A 27,079-nucleotide genomic window follows, 5' to 3' on the forward strand; every position below is an offset into this window, starting at 1 on the left:
AGAAAAGGTGGTATTTATAGCTACACCTTGTTGTTACTAAAATAAAGAGCACAATTGTATATACATTTTAAATAGGGGAAATTTGATGCTTTATGTCACAAGTAGTTCTTTACAGGCAAAATTGCATAACATACTCTAGTCATATAAAAATGATGACTTTTGTGGAGAGCTAAATCAAGAACTGTAAATAAAGAAGACACATTTTCTTCAAACATATAGTGATAGGCACTTTATTTACAGTATCACATTCTGGACTAGGTCAGAGACCGTGTTTTCTGTGAAACACTTTACAAATTCGTACCATATTCTTGATATAAATAGTTGATATCTGTGCAATCTCATATTCTTTACAAGTTCAAATTGATACCGAACATCAAGTAATGTTCACATGGCTTGAAGACGAATATAGAAATCAAAACTAAAACACATTAAAGTGATGAACCTAAGTAACTGCTCTAAAATATTGCATATGTATAATATATGTAATGTTCATGGTCAGTATAAAGATATGACTAGCTTCTAGCAGAGCCAAACTCACAGGCTTTGCCAAAGGAGTGTGGGCTTTCGGGTCTCCCAGCAAAGTTGCTGTCAAGGACTATGGTAGTCTCTGTTCAACTTTCATTTTTGATAAAACAGAGGACACAATCCCAGTTACTCAGATGCAGGACAAAGGGCTTTAATTCTCCAGTATGCAGTGGTCTGCTGGCAGCTGAGTAACAGGTATTAAGACAGCTAGACTGAGACACATACTAGGCACTTATCATTTTTCAGATTAGTTAAAGTAGCAGCTGCTTTTTATTACAGAGTTTTCAGATGCAGAACCTCAGATGGCATAAATTATCAAATCCATTGAAGTTGACTGGAACTATGATAATTTACAGCAGATGAGAATCTAAGCTATCATCGGAGATACAGCCTCACGACAGGAATCTTAAATGAGAAATGCTGCCTAGTGGATATAGCAAAAAGTCTGGAAAATCATTTGATCTGATTGTGTCAGTCAACCCATATGTTAAAAGCAAAGTGTGACAGTCTGGGGAATGCCTGCCAGTTTGTGGATATGATTTCATTGTAATTTAAAGTGCAGATTAGGCTCACCATTTTGTAGCAGAAACAAGATTATATCTACGGAGCTGAAACAACCTTCAAGAGTACCTCAGCCAGGAATACTTTCAGCCTGGAAGAGCAATTATATTGCTGTTACAAACAACTGACTGCTATTACAGCACTTTGACATAAACCTGGTGTGTATCGCAGGAAAACCTCATCAGAAGCCCAAAAGACTTGGGCTCTTTCAGAAGAGAAACCTCCTTCAATGCAAAGACAGGGAGCCAAACTGGGGATAGGAGGATGGAGAAGGTTTTGTCTTCTTTCCCCCCACAGCCACAGATCGAAATTTGTTTCTTCAGATGCCCATGAGAAAGGTGGAAATGATGGTCAAGAGTAGCTGTGCGTAGACCAGCTAATGCTGTGCTGCTTTGCAAGGTCTCTCCTTGTGACTTTGTTGCAACACAAGCAATAGCATCTGAGACACAAGACTCCAGTAGGACAAGGCAAAAATCAGCTGTGGAGGCCTGAGGTACTGAGCCATCGTCTTAATGATGATCAACATGACAGTCAACATGACAGTTGTACTTTGGAGCCTCCTGTCTCAGTGAGATCTGCCAGGCAGAGTCTTTACTATGGAGGGGACACACAAAGATCCAAAGTTAAAGATGATTCTTAAAAGCAGTCAATCCAAAACTGGGAATCTCAAGGCACAGAAACATCGGACCATCCACGTGAGAGGTTCAGGCGTATGACATAAGGCCTACTTAGAGACTTGATGCTTTGCTTACCCATAGATTTCCAGAGTAGCTCAAGTATAATCGAACAGCTATCTGGAGCAAAGATGGATGAGGAAGGAGTGACACATCACATGTACTCCTCAATGAGTGTTGACCAGCGAAACTACAAAGAACATGCAAGGCAGTCTGATGAGAATGTAGAAGAGAAAAGCTACCCCTAGAGGAGAATAAAGAATCTCCTCAGTAGTAAAATAACTGTTCGGGAGCTTAGTGAGAAACTAGCTTCATCCGAATAGAGGCTAAGCCCTGGAGCTACTGATATCAAGGACAGCAATTAGCGCAGCTCCCTCCTGGTCAGTGCTGCAATAGCGAGGTGACCAGTGCTACCTACTTCTTCCATGACACCACTGTGGCTCCTACTTCTCTTGATTTCTTAAGATCATGCAATTTATTAGCTTCTTCAATACATAACAGGAAAACACAGGGTCCTTTGTGATGCTTTTTAAACACATCCCTTCCTTATCAGCATCAAAGTAATTAAAGAAGTTGGGAGACTTGTATAGGATACCTAGGCCAACTTTGCACCAAAAGGCTGTTAAGAAGGATTGCTATCAGGTGTAAGGTCTCAGCTTAGAGGAAGCTTAACAGAAAAATTCAGATGATCAGTCATAAAGAAAAATGAGTGGCAACACAGATACAAATATCCAATTCTTGTTAGGGACTACTTGGAATGCTAATCTCATTCAAACATGCTCCCCAACTTATTTTAAATTTCTTATGTAATTATATTCTGTTTTCAAGTTCTTGTCACTGCACAGAGGTCCCTTTTGTATAAGTTCATATCCAGGTCGAGTTCAGAGAGGCTTCACAGCCATCAGAAACCAGACATTGTCCTTCTGCCAATGTGGTTTTGCCCCAAGCTGCAAGCAGGCTGAAGTAGCCATTGTAAGGGATATTTGCTTTTTTTATAACTTGCAGAAAGGAAGTTTTCAGCCAAGCAAGGATATAATTTTAGTTTTCTATGCACAAAGAGGGAATTGGTTTGGTGTAAATAATGATAAACTAATGTTACTAATTACTTTTGTACTTTTTATTTGAAGGACTAAATAACACTTTACAAACAAGTGCCCAAACACAAGTTGCAAGTTTTGGACAAGCTAGAAAATCAATTGTCAATATGGACATACCCTTAGTGCATTTAAAATCACAGAGGTATGCAAGAGTTAATACATGAGCAAAGAACCCAAAACAGTATTGGAGGCATAAATGACCACAAGCTTACATAGTAGCACAGAATCACCAGATACACTGTTAATTCACAAGACTGTTGCTCAGAAACTGGAATAAACAAGAAAAAGCAGTCCTAAAATGCCACATGTGGCTGCCTATCCTCTGCATACATCTTTAAAACAGGCTTGTATGCAGTTTGGATCCCTTGCCACACTATACCATTTACAGATGATTATGCCCTTTCGTAAACTGCTGCAGCTGCACTGAAGCTCCAGTACAAATGTCAGCATCCCTAGGCAAAAAACAGGATCATGAAGTAAACCTATAGTAGAGCTGAAGGAAGAACCAAACCACCTTGGTACCCATGAGAGATAAGGCTGGAACATCCACTGTGACCATCTGGGCTGATCTGTTTTGCCACAAGAAGTCCCTGAGATTTCCTGAACTACTGTGGAGTACAGCTAGAATATGTCTTTTAAGACAGACATGTCTTGAGGTTAAAAGTACTAGAGATGGAAAACCCATTATAATTTTCATTGAACTGTTCCAATGGTTAACTGCTCATTATTTAGGGAAAACTGTACCACTTGGTTCTAGTCTGATTTTTTTCAGTGTCAACATCCAGCAATTGGATCCTGTTATGTCTTTGTCAGCTAGATGGAAAATCCAGGTATTAAGTTTCTGTTTCATTGCAGATACTCTTGGACTGCAGTCAATACACTTTTCTGTTTGATAAACTAAGCAGAAAAACTTTTTTTGTATCATACCGCATGAATCAATGATTTTTCTGGCTCTTCTCTCCACCTTTTCTGTCTACCAACAATCTTCTTGAATCCTAAACTGGACGAAGCAAATTCCACCAAGAAATGTTTCAGTGCCAAACATAGAACTAGTACTGTCTTTGTAGTCCCTAGAAATTTCTCTTTGTATAGCCGACAATTACATGAGGCGTTTTGACCAAAACACCATATTTAAGAGTTCATTCATTGTTACCTTCCTCGACAAATCTCTCTGCGCCTCTTCATTCCTCCTCCAAATCCCCAAATAAAAACTTGTTAACAGAAGAAAAATTCCAACCAGCATTTTCAGTTCTTTTTATAGCCAGCAAAACACAAATGTCTGAAGATGAAAAAGGCAACAGCAACATCAACTTTGCCATAACATGACTGATGATTAGACTATGGGAATTATCTGCAGACATGGCTTTATTCCCTTTTTTGTTACAGCTGTACCAATAGACTTGTTCAGAAATTATCTGGAACAATTTCATAGAGCTCTAACTCTTGATACTAGTGAAGCTGAGAGAGACAAAGAAGAATGAGTGCATAGAAAGAAAAAGACATACTTTTTTGTTGAGCCCCACTAGTTTTAAGGCTGCCTTGCATGCATAAGCTGGGCCAGTTAGAGAGCCAAGAGATCATCTGTCATGGGGATTGTCTTCATAGGGGAAAAACATCGTCGGCAAACTTGCTGATGATTAGATGATAGTGTAATGTTGAATGATAGCAAATACACATACATGTGAAAAGGCAATGCAAGGCAGAGAAAGAGTAACAGAAGTAGTGACGCATCTATGGTATAAGACATATTTAAAAAGACTGGCTCAAGGTTCAAAAGTAGAGTAAATCTATACCATAAGGATGTTCTAGCATTACTTTGAGATGCCAAAATAAAGTTATGTAAGCATGTAACATAACTGAACGCTTTAGAGATGATCAGAGCCATGATACACAAGGAAACCCAGGAAAACAAATTGAAGGCTTAGACTCCCCTAAAACAAAAGGCTCTGTTTGCTAGCGAATTTTATTTTGAGAACACCTTGCTCAACTGACCTTCAGTGGCTCCAAATTTGGGTGTCTTCTCCATTCTTGAGCTCTGGTATTTGGTGGGCAGACCAAATGTACAGGTAAAAAGGACAATCTGCCTTCACTGTTCACAGATACATTACTTAACAGCCACAAAACTCTTGTCTGCGTGCACCCAGCTTATTAAATAAAGTCATCTGGACTGCATCAATTACTTATCTTTGTTGCTCATTACATCCCCGATATTTTGGGTCATCTATGAGTATCATTAATAATTTTGCACAATCTTTGATGTTATTTACAACAAACATTAAATAACACAAGTGTGCTGGTTTTGGCTGGGGTAGAGTTAATTTTCTTCCTAGTAGCTAGTATGGGGCTATGTTTTGGATTTGTGCCGAGAACAGTGTTGATAACACAGGGATGTTTCCGTTACTGCTGAGCAGTGCTTACACAGAGTCAAGGCCTTTTCTGCTTCTCACCCCACCCCACCAGCGAGGAGGCTGGGGCTGCACAAGAAGCTGGGAGGGGACACAGCTGGGACGGCTGATCCCAACTGACCAAAGGGCTGTTCCATACCATATGACATCATGCTCAGCATATAAAGCTGGGGGACGAAGAAGGAAGGTGGAGGCGTTTGGGGTGATGGAATTTGTCTTCCCAAGTAACCGTTACGCGTGATGGAGCCCTGCTTTCCTGGAGATGGCTGAACACCTGCCTGCTGATGGGAAGGAGTGAATGAATTCCTTGTTTTGCTTTGCTTGTGTGCACGGCTTTTGCTTCACCTGTTAAACTGTCTGTATCTCAACCCACGAGTTTTCTCACTTTTACTCTTCCAGTTCTCTCCCACATTCGACCGAGGGGGAGTGAGCAAGTGGCTGTGTGGGGCTTAGTTGCTGGACGGGGTTAAACCACGACAACATGGCCAAAAGCGATTCCTAAAATAACCCTAATATGAATATACTTGCTCAGTTAGAATCCTCCATTCACTGTTTTGTTTTCAGCTGTCAGTTAACCAATATTCTATTAATTAACAGGTCATATTGATTAAATTAGCCTGACATACAAAAAGTGTCAGGCAGTGGTAAGCAAAAATATTTGCAAAAAGTCTAAGTATTACATAAACACTACTGTTATGTAAACACTGTATTTTTTATCAAGTGTGTTGTTTAATAAAACTGTGGTCAGGTCTGTTTTTCATATACCCATATTGACCAACATTAGTTCTACTGATTTTCTTTAACAGCTTACCTATCAGTTATACATTTTTTGCCTACATGGATGCTAGCCAAAAATCATCTGGATTGTCCTCTTTACCCTTTTTACTGCCAGTACTTTAAACTTCGTCAAATCCTCTGGATTGTCTTTCTCAGTTTCAAATTTACTGAAAACAAACAGCAGCAATACAGACAGCTGTTTGGTCAGTTTGAATATAAACACTGAATTAAGGTTATCTGAACGTGTTACTTTAAACCTAGCTTTGATAGCTAACATGCTCCTGGGTTACTCCTGGAATAGGATGTGTTTTCTCACCTAGTGAAGTTACAGAAGTTTGGGGTTTACCCGCATGCTTCAAACATGAAAAATATTTAATTATTCAGTCTTCTGTCTTTTACTAGCAATATTTCCATAATTTCTATAGATCCACATGATTCTTATGACTAACACAACCTTCCCTAAATGTACCACTTCTAGCCATGAGAGCAGCAAGGTACATGAATGATGCTGTGTTCTTTGCAGACGTAATTGCCATTTACAGCACTGACTCACGGGAAGTAGTAACTCTACATAAAATATTCCATCAGACTGGCTGATGTGTTATCCCAAGATGGTGTGTTGAGGCAATAAAGAGCAGTCACTGTTCTGAGCATCTGTTGAAAGCGCAGAGTCAGCTTAAACTCCAGCCAACTTTCGAAAGTTAGTTAAAAGCATTTCTATATTTTCCTACACATCTCCTAAACGACTTGTGAAGCTTACTTACAGAAACATGTCTTTCCTGCTATGTGACAGATGCACACAAAAGAATAAACTGACTTAAACAAAAACAGTGAAGCTAACCACAGATAAAAGTGCAGGCAGAGTAACCAGGGAATTATTTTTGTTCAGCATTACTTGCAACAGCTGGTATGACTCAATGAGAAACGTGTAGTTGGGTTGACTCTGCTCCTTTCGGAAAGAAGTGACCTGTGGAGAGACATGAAGCAGCAAGCTATTATTCAATCCACTTTCATTCTGTCAGACCATAACTTCCCATATAAATGACTTCTGCAAGAACATCACAACGTGCAACAACAAAAAATATTTATTAGACTAAGTTTATGAATAGTTTATACCTGGGACAGCAGAGGACTAACTCAGATTTAGAACTTCCTTTTATATTCCCCTCCTTATTCCCATTCACCCCACACCTCTTTTCTTTATATGCAGCCAGTAGAACCTTCACCTTGTCTAGGAATTGTCATTCTTTATATTTTTTCCAAGTAGACTTGGAAAAAAGATTTTAGCTATCTTTGCATTGCAGCTGAGCATGAAAGGCTAGTAGTATTTGTATTTTTTACGTATACTTCACACAAAATTATGGTTGTTATGGGGCTAGTAAGAATCACCACTGGCTATTAGTATTTACACCATTATGCTTTCACTCATCAAGGCAAGATCTATACAAATGATACCACAAATACTCTTGCTGATATCAGCGTAAGCCAAAGTAGTAAATATTGCATAATGTTCACTCTGCAGATGCTGAAGTATATTCTCATCTGCACTGTAGTCTGAAACATGATTTTTCGGTTCTCAAGCTACTTTCAAACAGTTGTCTTCTGCATACTAATTTCAGTCTCGTGTTGGCAGATCCATACAGAGGGTGTCATGAATGTTGCCATGGTTATACTCCCCATTTAGTAAACAGTATGAAATAAACCCACATTCAATGTCAATAGTGCAACTTAGACCAATCCCCAGGTACTCTTAAAGTGGTTCCTCTTCATTTACACCCCTTAAAATCTGAGTAAGCAGAGATTGCAGTTTCATTTCCAAGTTGCCAGTACAGAGGACACCATGCCTTTTAAGAAGCGCTGAAACTTAGCAAGTGATTTTTCACTCCTAGGACCATCATTGCAGACAAGGCAAGAGATTCTGAGCAAAGGGAAAAAGTTGCCTTCTTCCCCTTAGCAGATGTGGTGACTGCAACTCACGAGTACCAGATGGAGGTTGCCACCACAGCATCAATTATTGGGAGAGGAAACTGCAACTTCTGCAAGGCCCAGAGCTATTTTAGGAGGATTTTCCTGATGCTAGAATCAGTCCAGGGTGGATCCAATTTCCCTGGCAGTAAATGCCATTTAGAGGGTGGAGTTGGCAAAGGACTGGGTTTATACATTCATCCTTCAAATCTTACTCGTATTAGTTTTGCCCTTCTCTTCCTCAGTTCTTCCACTCTTAACTCATATCCTAGTGATTTCTTATTTTCTTTTTTAAAAAAAGAATCTCTAGCTTTCCTAGTGAACTTCAAAAGCAGCCATTCAACTGCAGCCAGTAAACTTTTGTTTTAAAAAACAAAAATCAAAGCCTTTATGTTTGCAGAGATAAATTGAAAGATCAGAGTGGAATGCAAACTGACTCAGTACTGGTTGTCCAAGCGTGCATATGGAGAGCTTTGGTGCCTGCACTGCTGGCCCGAGCAGAGTGAAAACCATGCTCAGGCTCTGCTGCTCCTGCGCAGAACCATTGAAAGTGATTTTTGTGCTGTCTGTAACAAAGCTCTGAGAAGCATATATTAAAAGTACTAACTGGGAAGCAGTTCTGAGGTAGGGTACTGGAAAGATTCTTCCATCTGCTCAGACTGGGGGAGCAGTAACATAGCACCGGACCTTCACCACAACTGGATGAATTCAGAGGCTCCATAGAGACCTGTCCCTGCCCAGAGGCTCCATTTTTTGGAACCACTAAAAACCGTATTTTACATGAACACACCAGAATAGATTTCTACCCCTCCTGCTCATGGATCACAACATCCGCAGGATGACTGATGGTGACACCTGCCTAAGCTTGCAGTCACAGTATCTGACACAGTATCTCCTGGAGCATTCGAACCACACCACACACAGTGCCTGTACCTGTTCCTTCTGAAGGACCCCAGTACAGACCAGCAGAGGACAGTGTCTAGCAGTAAGACAGCTGTCCCATGAGTCCTGCCTAATGTATTGAAGCAAAGAAGCATGGATACGTACTAAGTATCAAGGGGTCCCTTCCTTTCCAGTAGTAAAACTGCCAAATTCTTGCAGCTCCTAATACCTCCCTGGAAGAGGCTCAAAGCATTAACTTTCCGGAAATATGAGAATACATTGTGCCACTATTATTCCAAGTGGAGAAGTGCAGCAGAGGCATATCTCTCAGCTCATCTTAATCCCTGGAGCACAGAAGAGGAAAAAGAAGAATGCTCTCCCTTTCTATTCAGAGCAACTTCAAAAGTCAGATGTTGTTATTCAGAGCAACTTCAAAAGTTAGATGTTGTTTAGTGACAGACCAGTAGGAAAAAAAAATTAAATCCCTGCTCCAACAAAGAGATTCCAATGAAACCTTTGAAGCTACTGAAGTGGAAAGAAGTACTGGTTTCTCTGACAAAATTTTACTGCAGAGCTCTAACCATAGCTTATCTCTATCCTCTGAATTTGATTACAAGGCTTAGCTTGGGATATTAGCTCTGGTACAATTTCCAAGACTGCAGGACAGGAAGAATAGGAAGAAGGAAGGTAAGCGGATGGAAAGTTTACAGGGCATTAGTCAGGACAGAGCAGTACAGTGTACAATGAAGGGGCAGCACCGAAGTAGGGTCAAAAGAAGATGGGAAAGAGAATGGAGGGATAGAAACAGGCAAATACACAATGAAAATACTTACAGTTGGGGTATAATATAAAAGTGACAGCACATCAGCATCATCCAAGATATACATTGGTAAGCTGTGTTTAACTTTGAAAGTTGACTGCTCCAAACAGATGCAGTATTCCACAGCTCAGTCACTAGGCATTGCAGGGATAACTTGGTAAAACAAGTACACATCAGTCTAATTAGCACTTGGGCTACAAAATTTCAAATGCTTTCTAAAGCCCTGGGACAAATGCCCAAGTTTTACTTAGTTAAACCCAACCTGCAAAAGTACTTCAATAGCACTTTGCTTAAGGATGGAGTTGACACCAAATACTGCTATACAGATACAAATAGAAGACTAAATTGGAGCAGGGGGGGAGAGAAGGAGTGAAAACAATTCCACAAAATGTTATACTCTCGCATTGAGTCTTATATTAATTATTCCTCAGTGCATAGTCCTCTTAGACCAAATGAAGCTTAACCAGATGGCACAGCATAATTTTTCTGCCATACAGAAAAATCTCAGTCCTAAATTCATAAGGTGTCTGAATTATACAGAAGCCCTCATATTTAGAGCACTACCTTGTTAAGTTTGTCTCTGATACAACCCTAGAAAAGAGTCAGCTGTAAATCCTGACTGGGTGTTTCAGTCCTAGCAAAGCTAGAGGCAGGTTTGCAATACTGTTCAAATACTTGTAAACGAAGAATTTAAGTACCTGTAGGAATCAATTTTTAAATAGACTGTTACGAAAAAAATCTTAAAGCCCAGCTCAGTTTCCCCAGCTTGCTAAATGCAATCACTGGTGACCAAGTTAGGGGAAGCAGACATTGTACCCAAGCTTTTTGTGTAATGCCAGTTTTTTAAAGAGGAACCATTTAAGTGTTGCTTAGCTGTCTCTGCCTTTTCTCTGCCTCCATACTTTCTGTGGGTCCTCAGCTATAATTTATAAAGGCAGAGAAGTTCACAGAAGGCTGGCAAGTATCCAAAGCCATTGCTGGCCAGTTAGCTATACTTTCCTCCTCCTTGCACTGCTGTCTTGGCTGTGCTGGTGGAGACAAGGAGGCACCAGCACAGCAAGGGTCCTACTGATACACACCTCATCTCTATAGCGCATAGGCAGGGGCTTCAGTTTTTGGCATATTTAAGCTGTTCCCTTCTAAGTACAGCTCTCTTGCCGTCCTGAATGAATCTGGACTCAGACTTCTTGAAATGGGAGAAAGAGGGTTTTGGAGGAGTTTTTTGTTGGTTTTTGGTTTGTTTGTTTTTGGTTTTTTTTGGGGGGTGGGGTGGGTGGGTGTTGCCTTTTTTTTTTTTTTTTTTTTTTCTTTAAATCCATTCTACCAGCACCTAGCATCCTGGAAAAAGCACTTGTCAGGATTTTAGGATATGTTGTTTCTCTCTCTTTGCCACAGGTGAAAATCTGGGTAAGCAATGCCTTTTGTTCCTGACATTAGTGGATTGAGGCTTGCATGCCCTTCTTCATGCAGAGTTTCTGCCCAAGAATTATTATGTTGCCTGCCACAGCAAGGTAGTTATTTGGTCTAACGCAAGGAAGTCTAAAGTAAAGTGCAGTTTAAAGGGAGGAAGCTCGAGAAGATAAAAAGGAGGTCTGTTAGTGTAGGATGCTTATCCACAAGAAGGCAGTCCGATAATGTTTCCTTTTAGACCACCAGTCCACTTCACTTTCTGTACATTACATGTTCTGAGGTGATCCTACATCTGCTGGTAGACCGATTGGTGGCATTTTGCACCTGATTAACTTCTGAACTGGCCTATCACATTTTTGGTGGAGGATGTATGACCAGAAGAGGATAAAGCTTTGAGGAATCTTTTTTTTTTTTTTTTTTAAACTACTTTACTACAATTAAGTGTATGTATTTGCAGTAAAGAGAGAGAATACCTATAAGAAAGTTATTTTAAAACCTGAAGTTTTCATCAAATTTGCTTTTATTTTGGTATTAGAAAAATATAACCCTTTAAAAATAAAGTTTACAAAAGCCTGTGAGAGGAATAACACTGATTTTACTTTGAGTGTTCATGAATTCTGCAACTTGGATCTATAGAAGGTCACAACAAACCCAGAGGGATGTTAAATCTAGATTCCTCTCAGAGACAGGATTTTCTGCTTTTGACTTTTTGCAACTAGTAAGTAAGTTAAAACTCTGAAGAAAGGTGAGACACTCTTATTCCTCTATTCCAAGACTTTGAAATTCTGAACCCTCTAAATCAGTCCAACATGTTTAATTTTAAGAAGCCACTTGCACATTATCATTTTACAGTGATGCTTTTATCCCTAGTAACTTAGTAGTGAGCTAAACTGCCCCAACAGCTATCCCAACACAAGGCTCCTTATAAGGAAGAAATAATTCATTCCCAGGGTCTATTCTCAATAAATGTAAACTGAATGTGCTCATTGCTTGAGGAAATACAGAGCAGCATTAATTCACACAGCTCTGGGACTATGGCAGACACAATGCCTTCCCCTTCAGTCCATCTCAGAATGACTTCATACGTCAAGTATCAAGCCACAAAAAGGCAGAGGAGACAGAAATGAATGTCAAGAGGATTTAGCTCAAATTAAGATGTTTGTCTCTCTTCATTATTCTAGAATACTGGTAAAGCACCCTTAGTATTTTAAGTACATTTTCCTAAACGCTTTTAGATTCTAGCCTCTGACTCCAGTTTTGGAATCATCATGGAATTTAATTAGAATAAAAAGCTGCACTTTGAAAGGGCTCATTCAGTGCTGCTGGTTTATTTTCACTTTAACAGAGAGACTCTGAAGCACTGGCAATATTTATCCTACAGTGTTTGATTTAAAAGGCTAGTAAAAGGCAAGTGTTCTTTTTTTTAACTCCTTAAATTAAAAATAGTTTCTGATCATAATGAAGGAAACCGTTTTAAGAAAACATTGTAAAACCAAAGTTATTGACCAACTACACTGTTTTCTTCATTGACCAATCTTAAGATGATAACTTCACCGATGCTCACCACGACTGCCCATTTTTCCTGTATTTGAATTTCCAGAGTGACTACACTGCAAAGCGCAGTGATAATTCACTATGTTTACCTACAGCAGGGTTTTTCAAGCTTTCAAATGATAAATGTTAGAATACATTTGGTATCTGTAAAACCTATAGCTTTCTTATAAGAACTGAAGTGCCTAGTTATCTAAAAAGGCTTAAAGAAACAGGATAAAAAAAGACTTTGCTTAGCATTGTAAATTCAGCTGTTTCAGTAGGTCCATCAGTCATTCTTGTATTTGATTATTTTACTGCTGTCACCTCAAGTAATTTTTCTTGTGGTGTTTTTTTTTTTTTTTTTTTTTTGGCTAAAGCTCTAGCTTGAGAACCCTCTGGCCTCCCTTCCCCAGTTTCCTCCTCTTCATCTCTGACCCCCTACCTCCCCATGTTTAGAAATATTTTATGCAGCACATGAATCCAGATTCTTGTTCAGCTTCAGTGCAGGAATGCTGAGTCTCATCTTTCCAGATAAGATTTAACCACCAGAGTGACTCGTGTTGGCCAGCATTAGGTTGTCTGCCATCCATTTGTCTACATTTAGACCATTATCTGCTTCGTACAAAGACAACTGTTCAGCTGTATGCGATCTTTCTTTTAAATCAGCACAACTGGTAGAATGCTCAAGCCCCACGTGTTTTACTGGAATGAGCAAAAATGACTGCAAGTGGCCTAACGCTTTGAAAGATTATTAAGAAGGAATTTCACTGAGTGGTGGCCAAGGGTATTTTTCCAAGCAGCTCATAGAATAGCCTTTGATTATGTGCAGGAAGTTAACCAAGTCAAGGTTGCTGTTCTGCAGCCATTCCTTCTTCTCTGCGTAGCTCTGGAACACAGACCTCCCAAAACTGTGAGGCAGAAAAAGAAGAAATGAACGCTCAGTTCAGCAAGGTCTTTGCACAAGAAGAACATCCACTGAAAGAAAAACTAACTAGAATTTAAAATACGGTTCAGGTGTGGCTTTAACACATTTTAGTTTCTTCCCTGGAGTTAATGCATCTTCCCACTTGCTTTCAGAAAAGTAAAGGAGCTCAAGGGGAAAAACTGGCAGGACAAAGGAACTTCAGTCTCAGATGATAATTTGCAAGCCGTTGTGGTGCTACACCAGTGCAGAGGGAGCCCAAGGAGAAGCATACCTGGTGCTTATGGCGGAATGCCAAGAGCAAAGATGCCATTACCTCTTCATGGGCTCTATAGCCCAGAAATAAAAAAGCTTCACCAGCATCCCGTGTAGCTACTGATATTCATAGACTTAATGGGAAATAGCTATTCCTGTTGAGTGGCAGATGGATGAAAGAGGTGGATCTATGGGCTTTTCTCGGGGATTTCTTAAGCAAATTTAATAATTTCTGCCAGATCTGAAAAGACAGAAGAATGACCAAGTTGAGATAAACGACACATGGGCTACTTATGCTGATTATGGATGTTTTGTTGTTCACGAGCATTCCTCTCACTCTTCTTACTTCTCAATTTTTCCTGTAAAGTTTCTTTACTATGATGGGAAGAATTCTTTCAGTGGCATTAGTGTGTTATTTTTACTGCAGCAGGTGGCTAAGACCTGGTAAAGAACAGCCATTACCCAATTTAGAAGAGCATTTTTACTGACTTGCTAGACACTTGTTTAAAACAGAAATAGCGCTAGGACAACATAGAAGAAAAATTGCTTCGAGATGTGAACAATTATTAACAAAGAGTAAGTGGTGGGGTGAAAATTAAATATCATTTTCCTCTGCTCTCATACACGTGCAATCATGAAGTTCTTTTTTTACCTCCTACACATTCCACTGCTCTCAGAAATACCAAAACCAATACCATATTAATAGGAAAAAGAAAGTACTACATCCTCATCTCTGGCCTTTAGCATTCAGGCTCCTTAACACCTCCAAAATATAGCTGGAGATAAGTTTATAAATCCAGTAGATCACTTGTAAAATATATGCCTAAAATGAGGAAGAGGCCAGTTAATATCCCAGCAAGGTATCTGTGGACTTATGAAACTCGCACCTCAAGAGTAATTATTTTGTGTGGTCTATACTCAGAAGCACAAGCATCAGTTCATACACATTTCTTACCCAGAAGGTAGCTCTCACGATCCCAAAGAAAAAAAAAAAAACTTGTAGTATATACAAAAAGTAAACTATACAGAACATAGCTTAGGCCCCGTCTGTAGTCCGCAGTTTAAACTCCTTGGTTAAAAAAAAAATCAGTTGTTTTCTTACTATAAGCAACTGACTGCAGAAAAAGAAAAAAAAAAAAAAAAGTTCTAGATGTAAAAAAATTCTCTACCTGTCAAATTCCAAATCAGCGCTACTGTCTAAGAGCTAACAAGCATATAAAGAAAGCCAGTGCTTGCACATTCTAAACCACCTTCAGGTTTCTGCTGATCTTTCTTCAAAGTCAGCAAGTCTGATAGGGTTCATTCAATTTGCCATCCACTTTTAACGGAAAATGCAGTTTCTGCAAACCTCTTCAACCCCCTGTTTATAAAATAAGCTATTGTTCTAGTCTGGGGTTTTGGTGGAAACAAAAAGTAGATGTTAAGTTTCGAGTCAAGCTTGATGTCATTCGTACTTCTTCGATCCCGGCACACTTGACACTCTCTCGCCGCCTTCCCTGACGAGGCCGCCTCACCTCCCAGCTGGAGACGTGCGTTGCATCATGGAAAATGTAGTCTAGCTGGGTAAACCAGCCTACGTGAATGAAGCCAGCAGGCGCTCCAATTACGGCCTCTGCATTGCACGCTAGCAAGTGCTGGTTCATTGTTAAATCCAAGCCGGATGCATAAGTATTGTTGTCAACCGCCAGTCGCCAAAAATGCAACATCCATGCCAAAGTTCCAAAATAATTAATAAAAAAATGTTGATTGCTCTAAAACGATACGTCAAAATAGGAGAGACGGTATCGGCTTTATTTGCGAGCCCTGATCCGTGCCGTACAGTGTTCTCCTAATACGCTACGTGAGCAGCGTGGCTGTGATGAGGGCCAGAACCCCCTGCTGCAAGCAGGGGCAGCGGCTGGTCTTTACCCCGCGCTACCCAGCAGCCGGATACCCTCAGCCTGCCGCCGTCGTTCATCTTCTCATTATTTTAATTTTTTTTTTTTAATTTTTTCAGGAAGGCCGTTTAATCTGAGGAGTCGGTGCGATCCCGAACGGTACGTTGTTTTTGGGTGGGTTTTGTTTGTTTGTTTGTTTGTTTTTCAGCGAACGCGGAAAAACAAACCGAATCCTCGCCACTTCGCGCTCTGCCGCACCCTCGCCCCTCGCTAAACACCAGCCGGGGCAGGTGGCCAGCGCCGCCCCCGGCGCGGCCCCTTCCCGACACCCGGGCCTTGATTGCCTTCAATTGACTCACCGCGGGTCTGTGGCCACCGGCCCTTCACCTTGGGCTACCGGAGCTCTTCCAAGCCGGACCATCTGCGAAGCCAAGCTGGCAACGGGGAGGAGTGTTGGGGGCGGGGTGGGGGGTGGGGGGGGGGTTGCAAACCCGCGCGCGCGCACCGTTACCGTAGTGCCTCTAGTAGAGGGGTAAGCATATGGGGCGCGCCTCGCTCAGATGCCTCCCGGGCCGGTTGCGGGCACGGGTCGGTGCATCCACCCGGGCTCCTGCTCCAGAGGCGGGCCGAAACGGGCTTTGCCCGTTTCGGCCCGCCTCTGGGGCAGGAGCCCAGGCCTTTTGCCCCTTCGCGCCCCTCCTACCTGCCCTCCGAGACTCCACCACCCTTCCCCGGCCCGTTCTATTTACGTTTGTGACGGCGATTTGCATACGGCACCGCCCCTGCCTCCATATAAGGGCAGGAGGGGGGCGTGTCCCGCCTGGCGGCCGTTCGCTGCCTTCCTGGAGCCGTTTATAGGGTACAGCCACTTCCGCTGTCTGCTTAGAAGCGGCGCGATCATGGCGGAGCGCGGTCAGCTCCCTCCCCCCGCCAAGCGCCTCTGCTGCAGACCCGGCTATGGCTCGGGGTGCAGGCCGGGCCAGCGGGCGGGCGGCGCCGGACCCGGCAGCGGGGCGCTCTGCGCCGGACCCTCCTCCGCAGCCGCCGCCGCCGCCCTGGGGCTGCTGCCGCTCGGCAAGACGCAGAGCCCCGAGTCCCTGCTGGACATCGCGGCTCGCAAGGTGGCGGAGAAGTGGCCCTTCCAGCGGGTGGAGGAGCGGTTCGAGCGGATCCCGGAGCCGGTGCAGCGCAGGATCGTCTACTGGTCCTTCCCCCGCAGCGAGAGGGAGATCTGCATGTACTCCTCCTTCAACACCGGCGCCGAGGACCCCGCCGCCGCCCCCGGGGGAGCCGTCACGGCGCCCGGCGGGGCCGCGGACGCCGCCGCCGACGAGAACCGCCTGCCCTTCCGCAGGGGCATCGCTCTGCTCGACGGCGGCTGCGTCGATAACGTCCTGCAAGTCGGTGAGTCACGGGCCGGGGCCGCGCTCCGGAGCCGGGCCGCCGCCAGCCGGGCAGGGCGCCGCCGGCCTCCCCCGCCGCGGGTCTCCCCCCTGCGTGTCACCCGCCTGCCACCCGGGCAGCCGCCTCCCGCCCGCCCTCCCTCCGCGGCCCCGGCGGCCGGAGCCTCCCCCGGCAGCCCCTGGAGCGGGGCGGGGGGCGTCCGGCAGCGCGGGCGGGGAGCTGCCCCCCGTCGCCCGGCCCGGACGAGCCCTTCGCTCCGCGGCTGTAATGCGGGCCGGGCAACTTCCTCCGCCGGTCTCCTCCCCCTCGCACCCGGGACACGGAGTAACTCCCTGGCTCCGTGACAGGGCCGCGGCCCCCGCCGCCGGGCGGGCCGCCCCCCGCCTGTCCCTTTAACTCCCCCCGCCCCCCGACGGCGCCGTGCCCGCTCCCGGTAATCTAGCCCGTGTAATCCCGTTTGGCTCTGCCCCCTCCCAGCGCCCACCCCCGGTAATCCGGGTCATCGCCTTACCCCGAGCCACAATAGCGAGGAGATGCCGCCCCCCCATCCCGGGGGGACCGCCGGTGGAAATGAATCAGCAGAAGGGCGGCCGGCGGGGGGGGGGGGGCGGGCGGGATGCGCCAGCGTCCAAAATAAAGACATAAAAGCGGTGCGAGACCCCGGCAGCGGGTGTGCGGGGGGATCGGCGAACAAAGGCATTTCTAGGGCAGCGGCGGCGGCGGCGACGGCGAGCCGGAGGGAGTGGGCGCGATCCGCCCCGCCTGGGGGGGGGTACGGGGAGGGGGGTTGCTTTGGGATGAGCCGCTTCGTGACAAGGTTGAGGGGGGGGCGGGAGCGCTGCTCTTCCTCCTCCTGGAACAATACCCCCCATCCTCTTCCTCTCCCCCACCCCCCCCAGCCCCGCCGCCTGCCGCTGCTCTTCACCCGCTGCGGGCGCCCCTGGTTAACTCCTCCCTGCCTGTGTTTAAAGGGCTGCAGAGGTGGGTACCCCCCTACTTTTGGGGGGGCTGTCTGCCGGGGGCGGCTCCCCCCCCGAACGGGGGGAGCCGCCCCCGGCAGACAGCCCCCCCCCCCCTCCGCCTTTGGGTGATGCTCTTTGTGCGACCCGGCTACTTTGTTCTCATTTTCATGTTTATTTGTGTCTTTTTTTTTTTTTTTTTTTTTTTCCCCCCCCCCTCTCTCTCCGGTTTTCTGTCGCTTCCCTTCCTCCTCCCCCGAAAAGGGGAAGGCAGACAAAAGAGGCTACTGTTCGCCTTTTGTTAGCGGCCGCGGCTCGGGGGGGGGGGGGGCGGGGGGGCACGGACGGGACGCCGGGATCCCCACCCCCTCCCCAAAATCCTGCGGGTTTGATTTGGCGGGCAGCTTGCAAACGTGCCATCAATTTTTTTTTCCCCGAAGGGAAACCGTGTCCCTGCTCCTAGGCTCAGTGCCCTTCCCTTCTGCCTAGGGGGAGTCCAATCTTTTTTTTTTTTTTTTTAATCTAATTAACTTTCTTATAAGTTTCATCTTTTGGCTTTCTCTTTCCAAAGGTCTGAGGCGCATCTGTGGTTCCTCAGGAGTGGCAAAACCAGAAGTAGGGCTTTTTTAGTTTGTTTGGCAGTGCTGAGATTATTTTGTTTTTTCTCTTTTGCTTGCACTTGATTCTGTTTGCAAGCGATGAGGAATGACAGGAGTGCACATAGGGAGGGTTTCTTGGCTGATTACATTTAAGCCAGGAATTCGCTGTGAAAATAAAGCCAAGGGGCGATAAATAAAAGATGCAATCTTCTGTAGGAGACAGACACCCAGCGTGGGCTTTGCTTCGCTTGCTTTCAGCAGTGGAATAGGCCTCAGTGAGTAGTTGTGGAAAAAAAAAAAAGTAACTTTTTGTATGGCTTCAAAAGGGGGGGGGGGGGCATTGAGTAATGTTGGCAAGGGTCAATGTGAAGAAAGAAAATATGCATAAATACAACTGAAGTGTTGACTGCTGCTTCTGGAGCCCTTAATTGCATTCCAAACAAATGCTATACCTGCTGCTGAAAATACATTTTCTTTGTTTTGTATTTTTTTTTTCCCCAACCTTATGTGAGCCTCCTTTGGAAGGCTGTGCAAAAGTAGTAGTGGAAACTGGTGATATGAAACATGTCAGTTGTTGTGACAGAGGCCTTTGGCTTGCCTGGCGAGGGAGTTGTGGAGCACTTGGGTAGGCTGGGTGGTGCTGTAGGAAAGTCCTTGTGTAATTTGGGTAGGTAGCTGTGTCATGAGGGCCAGCCTTTGCCAGCAAGATACTGCTTGTGAAGCAGAAACGTGCAACTGTTAAAGCCAATTCAACTGGAGTGAGTTACATTGGGCGGAGAATGGAATTGGTTCCATGTAATATGGCTGAATATATAGCATTGAGGAAAACTTAACATTGAGTTTATGTAAGTGCATGTTTAGTGACCATTTAAATGTGAACTTATGTTCTTTGCAGTATGAGTAATGGAAACTCTGTAAATGTTTACTGTTGTACTATGGAAAAGTGCAGTTATTGGACAAAGTACATTTTATTACATATCAATTCTAACAGCTTACTTGTAACTCTAAGTATTACTATAAACAGGGAATGCAGGATTTGATTTCTGAGGGAGATGCATAAATTTCAGTTCAGTGGTAGTTAAACGGAACCATTTGCTTCTGAATTTTACTTCTTTTTTTTTAATTCGCCAGTCTAGCCCTGAATAAACATTCAGACAATTTTATCATGGCAACTCATTTCAAGCACGAGAATTTCAAAACCCTTGTGCCTATGCTCTGCTAAAACTCTTCATGTCACCCTGCTTTGCGCCCCCCCAACTTCATCTCATGTGTGATGAAAAGAAAATCCTAAGTAAAAGGAAGATGACATTAGCAATATGCACAAATAATGTTCTTAATAATCAAGCAGTAAACTTGTCTGCTAGCCTATTTTGAAGTTGAACAATATTGTCCTAGCATAATAATTAGCCTCACTTAATTTTGAAAGATTTTTCTCCAAAGAAGTTGGTTTTGAAATTAAATTTGCACCTAATTTATTGATGTTTTTGTAGCTTTTTGGTATGTTTCAATTAGACATGAAGGATTTTCTTTTTTAGTTTATTTAAAAAAAACCACAAGAATGCGGGCTCCTAAAGCAAACCTTTTCAACTGCATGAAACAGAGCTTTTCTACTGTACGTGTTTTTTATTTATTTCAAACCAAGTATTTTTAGTAAAAATTATAGTCTAAACATGAAAGCACTTTGTGAGTAAATACAACAATCTGGAAGGAAAATTAGAAATTGACTGTGTTTCATTTGGCCAAATTTGAAGATGGCAGGAGCGAGCAGACAGTTTTAGATGGTGAAGTGTATATTTGGTTCCTGAGGTTAGCCCTGAATTAGTATACAGTACTGTATTGTCGTCACAGCTGTGGCTGTCAAGGTTAGGAAGAGGTGTGATCCCTCAATAGCCCAGTTGACCTGGTGAGAGTCCTTAATGCAGCTATTCTAGGAGAAGGAGGAAAAAAAAAAAAAACCAACCAACCAACGCTGTGCCTCTGCTGGTATGACTCTTCTTGCTTGGGGAAAGACAGAGACTGCCTTCGCTCTAGTGCTGTAAAGCTTGGCTTTACTGCTGTAGCTGCATCCACATTAGAAGTACTTGAAGTGTTTTTTTTGATATGGCATATAAGTACTCCTAGAGTATCCTTGTCTGTCTAATTTGAGGTCGGTTTGTCTTTGTTGCATAGATGCTGCTTGCTCATACAGGTCTTCCTTTAAGGCTTTACCGTCCTTTCCACGGCAGCGTGAGGCTTTGTAATCACGGTAATCATGCCTCTTAGGTATGAATGGCAAGGGAGTGAGTTGGAGGGAAGAGACTCCTAGGGAAGGAAAATAATGTAAAGAATTAATTGACTGGCACTTACCACAGCTCTAGAACTTAATGTTAATATTGTGAGATGGAAAACTGCCTTGTCTGTGGAAGAGTTCAGCCAAACAGCATCATCAGCATGGAGCTGCAGATTTTTCTGAAGCCCCTTGGTGATATGTGATCAGGAGGTTGTAACCAAAATACTTTTTAGAGAAAAACTAAGTAAAATGTTTCAAGTGTAAAATAATGGTTGGAGCTCCCTGGATGTTTCTTTCGTTGATTCTTACACGAAGTTAGACTTGCGATTTTTTTTTTCTAATTTTCTTTTAATGAGAAGTATTAATCTTCTGACTCAGAGATGCTTTTATCATCTATTGTTACAGCTGATTATTCCCTCCCCCTTTTCCTTTTTTTTTTTTTTTTTTTTCCCATCTTTAAATATGAACTAAAAGTTGGTGATTGCTTTCAAAACTGGGAGAAGCCATTTTTTTAACCAGGAAGAAGAGAAAGCTTTAACAACACCATGTTCGTAACTGCTACATGTAATTCTGGTGAAATGTGTATTGTAGTTGGCAAATTTCAGATCCTTGTAACGGATGATGATTCTAGTTTTTTGTTCTTTCTAGCCATCTTTACTCAAAATAATGTGAAGTTGTGGAGCAAGTTAACAAATGTAATTTCTCTTCTTTCAAGGTTTAATTGTTTGAGTGCCAACAATATAACCTGAAACACCTTTCTGTTGATAAAACCACACCAAGTATTTTATTAGCAAAGCTGGCACAAACGTTTTTGTGTTGTGGTTTGAAATGCATTTTTTAGCAGACATGATCATCTTCCGTGATGCATGCGATATAGATCTAATTGTTGATGACACCTGTAGGACACATAGATTTAGTAAAAAAAAATTATTTAATGCAAGTTAACACTCAGTTGCCTGACAGAAGGAAGGCAGTCATTTGTGGAAATGCAAGCACTGTGTTTTGCATTAACTTGTTGGTGTCCTGTGATAGCAAATTGTCCTGGTATGCGTAGTGACCTTTTTCCAAGGGGAAAAGGTTGTGTTAAACTCTGCCTCTTGAGGAGAAGTTTATCTGCTGGCTTGCTGAAGGAACAAGCATGGTTTCTTCCGCAGTCAGCCTGATGTTGGGGTTTGGTTAGGAATGTATGACTAAAACAAGTAATCCAGAATTTGTTAATACAATATTGTGGTAGGGGAGTAAACAAATGTCGTCTGACTTTTTTGATGGACTTTTTTTGACTTAGTTCCAAGACTACTAGAGTCTTGCGAAAATATCTTCACTGATTCCAGTTTCAGTTTGCTTTAAGAAATAACTACCAATATTTCCAAGTTCTGGAACAGAAACAAGTAAACTAATTTTTACATATTTCTTCCTGAAAGGGAGACATCTGAATGCATTCCAGTTTCCTTGTTAGATTTGGAATGCAATGCATTAATTAGGGAATGCACAAGCTATTTTCAGTGTGTGTGCTCTAATGTACTATCCTTGACCTTGAATAATGTCTTTGGAAACCCTAAAAAAAAAAAAGGAAGGGAAAAGAAGGAAAAAAGCTTTCTTTCAAGACGAGATCACTAAATGTGGAAAACTTTGTGAATCGGCTTCTGTTTCTTTTCAGTCCTTCTGAAAATATCTAATCTGGATTTCAAGAGAAAGTAAGCATTTGAGAGTCATTTCAAGATACGAAAATAAAACTTTATCCTTTATGTAATTATGAATAGTAGGATAAATGGAATAGGACAGTGTCAATACTGCTCTAGAGTTTATTTAGCTTTTAAGGAGAAAATGAATTGTAAATCACTACCTATCACAGTTTTTAAAACAAGGAATCTTCTTTTATGGAAAAGTTTTATATTGGGTTGACCTAACAAAACTTTTCGTTGTTTGTTTAAGGTCAGTTTTCATGTTTCTCATGTTTCATTTTTCTCCTAACTTCAAGGCTTTCCTCACTTCCAAGAAAACAATTTTCATTTTCAAAGCTTGCTTTCTGTTTTAGAAAGTGATTCCATCTCTGTATATGATCAGATGTTTTGGTATGTAGCAATTCTTTAATTTGAGCCAGTTGTCATGCCAGCAACTGATGCCTGCGTGTGCTTTCTCTCTCCCTGTACTCTAGCTTTCAGAGATGAACAATTAATTAAAAGCAAAGTCTGTGTGAGGGTAGGCTGCAACTATTTAAAAGTCAGCATTGGACGAACTGGTCTCCTTCATCAGTAGCAAGTTGCCGCGTTTTGCTGTATCATTTGCTTTTTTTTCATGCACCTGGTAAAATTGAACCCTTCCATAAGACTCTGGTAAAGTTCTAAGTTTAAAAAAAAAAACCTACTCCAAGTGAAAAAAGTATATTATCCTGTATAGCAGTTTTGACTAGTGAAGGATAAAATACATTAGATGGCATGCTATAAGATATGTCTGCATCGGTTCAATTTTAATGTTGCCTGCTGTCTAGGTAATCTAGTTATACGTCAAGACAAATCGTGAGGTTTTGTAGTAGTGTAACAAAATGAGTGCAAAGTTATGGTAGTATAGGAATGCAGTTGACATCCCTTAATTTGCTTTCTCTTTAGCTGGTTTTCTTTGGGGATTAGGTGGGAGAATTTACTGCATCTTTAAAAAAAAAACAAAACAAAACACCAAGCAAAAAACAAACAAACAAAAAAAATAAAAAAAAGACCACACTATTTTAACTGACAAAAGCTATCCTAATTCATGAATATGCTGTCTGTGACAGGAACTAATTTGAAATTTTAAAAAGCTTTCATGTGCAACAAGGGTACAGATTTAATGCGAATTCTGATTGCCTGGAATGCGGTCAGCCTGACAGCATGTGAATACTTGAGTACTGTCCAACAACTGCACTTGTTGTTCTGGGAGATCTGTCTCCTTGAACTTCCAGTTTTTCCTCTCAGTTTACTATCTAAGACGACCCATGTAAAATGCTTCTCTCAGCTGGATATGTATGCAGCCCTTGACATGGCTTCATAACCTTCTGTGACCTCGATCACTAGAGATGTCGGCTGGTACTGTACACTGGTTTGCATTCTCCTTCTAGCTACATGCCAATTACCATGATTTATGTGATGCCCTTGCGGTGCATTACCCTGCCATCCTCTGACGAAGTAGCAATATGCATCCAGTCTTTGTTGCCTTGGCCCCCGCTATTGAAGACCGGGACGTCTAGAAAACTTGTGATGTAAGTCACTATCTTAAAATAGTTTTTTCTGACTTAATTCTGCAAATGTGCAAACAGACCAGAGCAGTGTAGCCTTCTAATAGTAACTACAGTGTAGAGGATTCCTTTGTGGTTAAGTCAGAACTGATAAAAGGCTTGCTGTAGGAGCTGAGCGGTCGTACAAAAGACTTTTTCTGGTTTGACACAATTCAGTGTAGGCTGAAGTGTCTCCTAATGTGGGCTTTTTACCAACACTTTATTAAACCCTTCTGAAAAATGAAAAACAAATTGTGAAAGAGGGGGTTCTTTAACAGTGTTTAAAGTCTATTTTAAGGTAATTGTGATGTGCACCATCACACACCATAAAAAGGAGAGCTTAATCTTTTTTTTTTTTATTTTTTACTCTAACCCTCTACTCCTTGTTGCAAGCGAGTACATTCGTCAGTCTTGAAATATCTGGAAATTTTTGCTTTGGAAATGCATGGGCAGTGGCTGAGAAGGTCTGATGCTAATTGGAAGGATGCAGTAAAACCTGTCAGTAAGTTTAAATTCACACTAGTAGAGCTGGCTGATCAGATAAATCAGAAGCTCATTTACTGAATTAATGCGCTAAAAATTCAGGTGACTTACATTTTGTAGTGCTTTATTTAACAATTTGCCTGTTTACATAAGTCATCTTTCATTGTTAATTGGTGTCAGACCTTTAATACATTATGGGATTGTTGGAAAAAATAAGTGGGGGAAAATAGCATAATAGGAAGAAATTTCACAGAAGTAGGCATTAATATATATCTTCATCGTGCCTATTTTTTTTTTTTTTTGGACAAAAGTTAATTGCATGCAAATGATCATTTTAAAGGCTGGGAAAATCAAATGCTGCATAGCTGTATGACTTCTAAGAAATGAGACACTTTGTTGTACACGTGCCAAATTTAACTGCTAACTGGTTACTGACAGCCAGTAGTAATGCAAATACAGTGCAGGAACTGTGCAGGAATTGTGCAGCTGACTACAATATTTAATTTATACTGACTAATGAAATAAAGAACATTTGACCATTGAGGCACTTAAAATTGGATAAACTGTTTTACAAAGTGTGAGACAAATTTACAATCTGTAGTAGAGTAGAGGATCAAGTTTGCATGTATTCTAATTATTTTTGTGTTTTTAAAACTTGTGTTAAAAGCAAGGTTTTGGGTTAAAGGCTTTTACCAGCACTGGCTCTCTCAGATTTCTTTCCTTATGCTTAAAGTTCGACTCTTATTTGATACTAGCGGCCTGCCTTCTCTCTGCATAGCAGAGTTCAGCTATGTGTGCAGGGCATAGTGGCAGCACAGGCTCTCTTCAGCAAATCAGCTTCTAGCTTATCCTTGTCAAGAGCAGCTGGTGAGGTTTATTATTAGTATTTAATTTCTACATTCAGCTTTGATATTTTGACTGGCCTAAAGTTCATAGTGCACCAATCCATACTTGGTGATTAATGATGGGATTGATAGTACGTTTATGGAAAATATAAAGAAATGCAGGTAGTGTCGTGTTCAGGGTTTCATATGCTTGGTGGTTGGTCGTTTATGCCACTTACCTGCAGCTTTGGTTATGAAAGGATGGTAGATAAAATGTCTGTGTTAAGAATTCATGAACAAATACATCTACAGATAGTCTTCCTAGAATCTTCTGGAAAATGTGAGCGAATCAGCGAAGTTGAGTGGAGAATCTTACAGTAAGCTATTGATTACTTGCACAGCAGTTGCCTCAATGAAGCACTTATTTTGCTTCTCCTGTTTGTGGAATACAATGCACTGCTTTGGGAGGGTAAAGAATACTCTTAGTAAAACACTCGTTTGCATATTTACAAAGCTGGCCTCAGTGACCACATTAAGCATGGCTTGTGCTTCTTCAGAACAATTCTGCTGAGTCTGCTGATTTTGAAAGTTCAAGAACAGGGAAAAAATCAATAGTCTAAATGAATTGTTTAATATATTCGCTAAAGGAAGGAAACCTGTAACACTTTTATTCCGAAATACTGTGTTATGACCAGTGACAACTGGGACAACTGGCTGTGCTGCTGCTGTTGTACATGCAAAATGAGTCTCTGTTCCTCCATTGATTTAGGTTGTAAACTGAAACCTTGCAAACTGACTACAATTAGTGTCTTGGGGATAAAATATCAAGTCCGTTATATTCTGTATCTCTGTCTGGATTTAGTGTAGCTATATTACACAGAAGCATGAAACTTCAATTTTGCTTCTTCTAGAGCAGAGGAATAAGGGTGACGTAAAATGTGAGGCTGTGTTTTAGCTTTTTGTTATTGCAAGTCACGATACATGAGAGAGCCATCATGCGGCTTTCCTGGTCAAATCTAAATGCATGAATTAACAGAGGTGACTTCAGCTAAATGTGCTACTAATGCATGAACGGTAGGCAGTGACTAGGAATGGGACGTGATGTAACAAACGCTGTGGTGGTCTGATGGGATAAGGAAGCTGAGAATAACTTGATTAGTGCTACTTAAAAATTTTAGAAGCAGCATACCACTTAGTTTTACTGACAGTTTTCAGTGGTCAAACTTTACATTGTCCTGTATCCTAGCAGTAACTTCCAGGCTTGATTTCTAGGTAGTTATGTAGATGATAAATGTAAGCGGCTGTTTGGTGGCAGAAGTGAAGAAGTGTTTAGGAGGAAACAAGAGTTTGGCTCATTGAATAAGATGTACTTGAAGAGAAGAGAGGTGGTAAAATGCTAAGTTGACCTTTACAGATGAGAGGCTGGGAAGAGAAGTGGGGAAGTGGTGATGCCTAAGATAAGGTAGAGGTCAAAGACCTCAGTAGATCCCTGAAGAGGTATATTTAAGGAGGATATAGTCTGAATGACTGTTCCCTCTATATAGCCTACATCTAATTTTACTTCCCAATTTCAATTTTATAGATGAGAGAA

The 27,079-nt window shown here is 42.1% G+C and overlaps 1 protein-coding gene and 1 long non-coding RNA gene across 8 annotated transcripts in view; one reads left to right on the top strand and one right to left on the bottom strand.

Annotated features, from left to right (window-relative positions):
• Nucleotides 1–274: 274 nt before the first annotated feature.
• LOC148055576 (uncharacterized) lies at nt 275–16,305 on the bottom strand. Of its 2 annotated transcripts, none has more exons than XR_015705250.1 (3): nt 16,215–16,305; nt 16,063–16,137; nt 275–7,006 (listed from the first exon to the last, which is right to left on the bottom strand). It is a non-coding gene; the product is annotated as an uncharacterized LOC148055576 (long non-coding RNA). The 2 variants fall into 2 exon arrangements; XR_015705251.1 differs by lacking the exon at nt 275–7,006 and adding an exon at nt 13,129–13,557.
• Nucleotides 16,306–16,593: 288 nt separating this feature from the next.
• Nucleotides 16,594–27,079, top strand: part of ZSWIM6 (zinc finger SWIM-type containing 6) — a 114,679-nt gene continuing 104,193 nt past the window's right edge. For 4 of the 6 annotated variants that reach the window (XM_087759761.1, XM_087759764.1, XM_087759763.1 and 1 more), the window contains exon 1: nt 16,594–17,107. In XM_087759761.1, coding sequence (XP_087615887.1) covers nt 16,661–17,107 — 447 coding nt within the window. In that variant the 5' untranslated portion in view covers nt 16,594–16,660. Of the gene's footprint in view, nt 17,108–18,006; nt 18,089–24,146; nt 24,167–27,079 lie in introns of those variants that run through there. The other 2 variants (XM_087759762.1, XM_087759769.1) reach the window with 2 other exon arrangements.

The sequence above is a fragment of the Nipponia nippon genome, unplaced genomic scaffold (genome assembly GCF_047370975.1).
Source record: "Nipponia nippon isolate SJK-2023a ecotype South Korea unplaced genomic scaffold, ASM4737097v1 scaffold_20, whole genome shotgun sequence".
NCBI lineage: Eukaryota > Metazoa > Chordata > Aves > Pelecaniformes > Threskiornithidae > Nipponia > Nipponia nippon.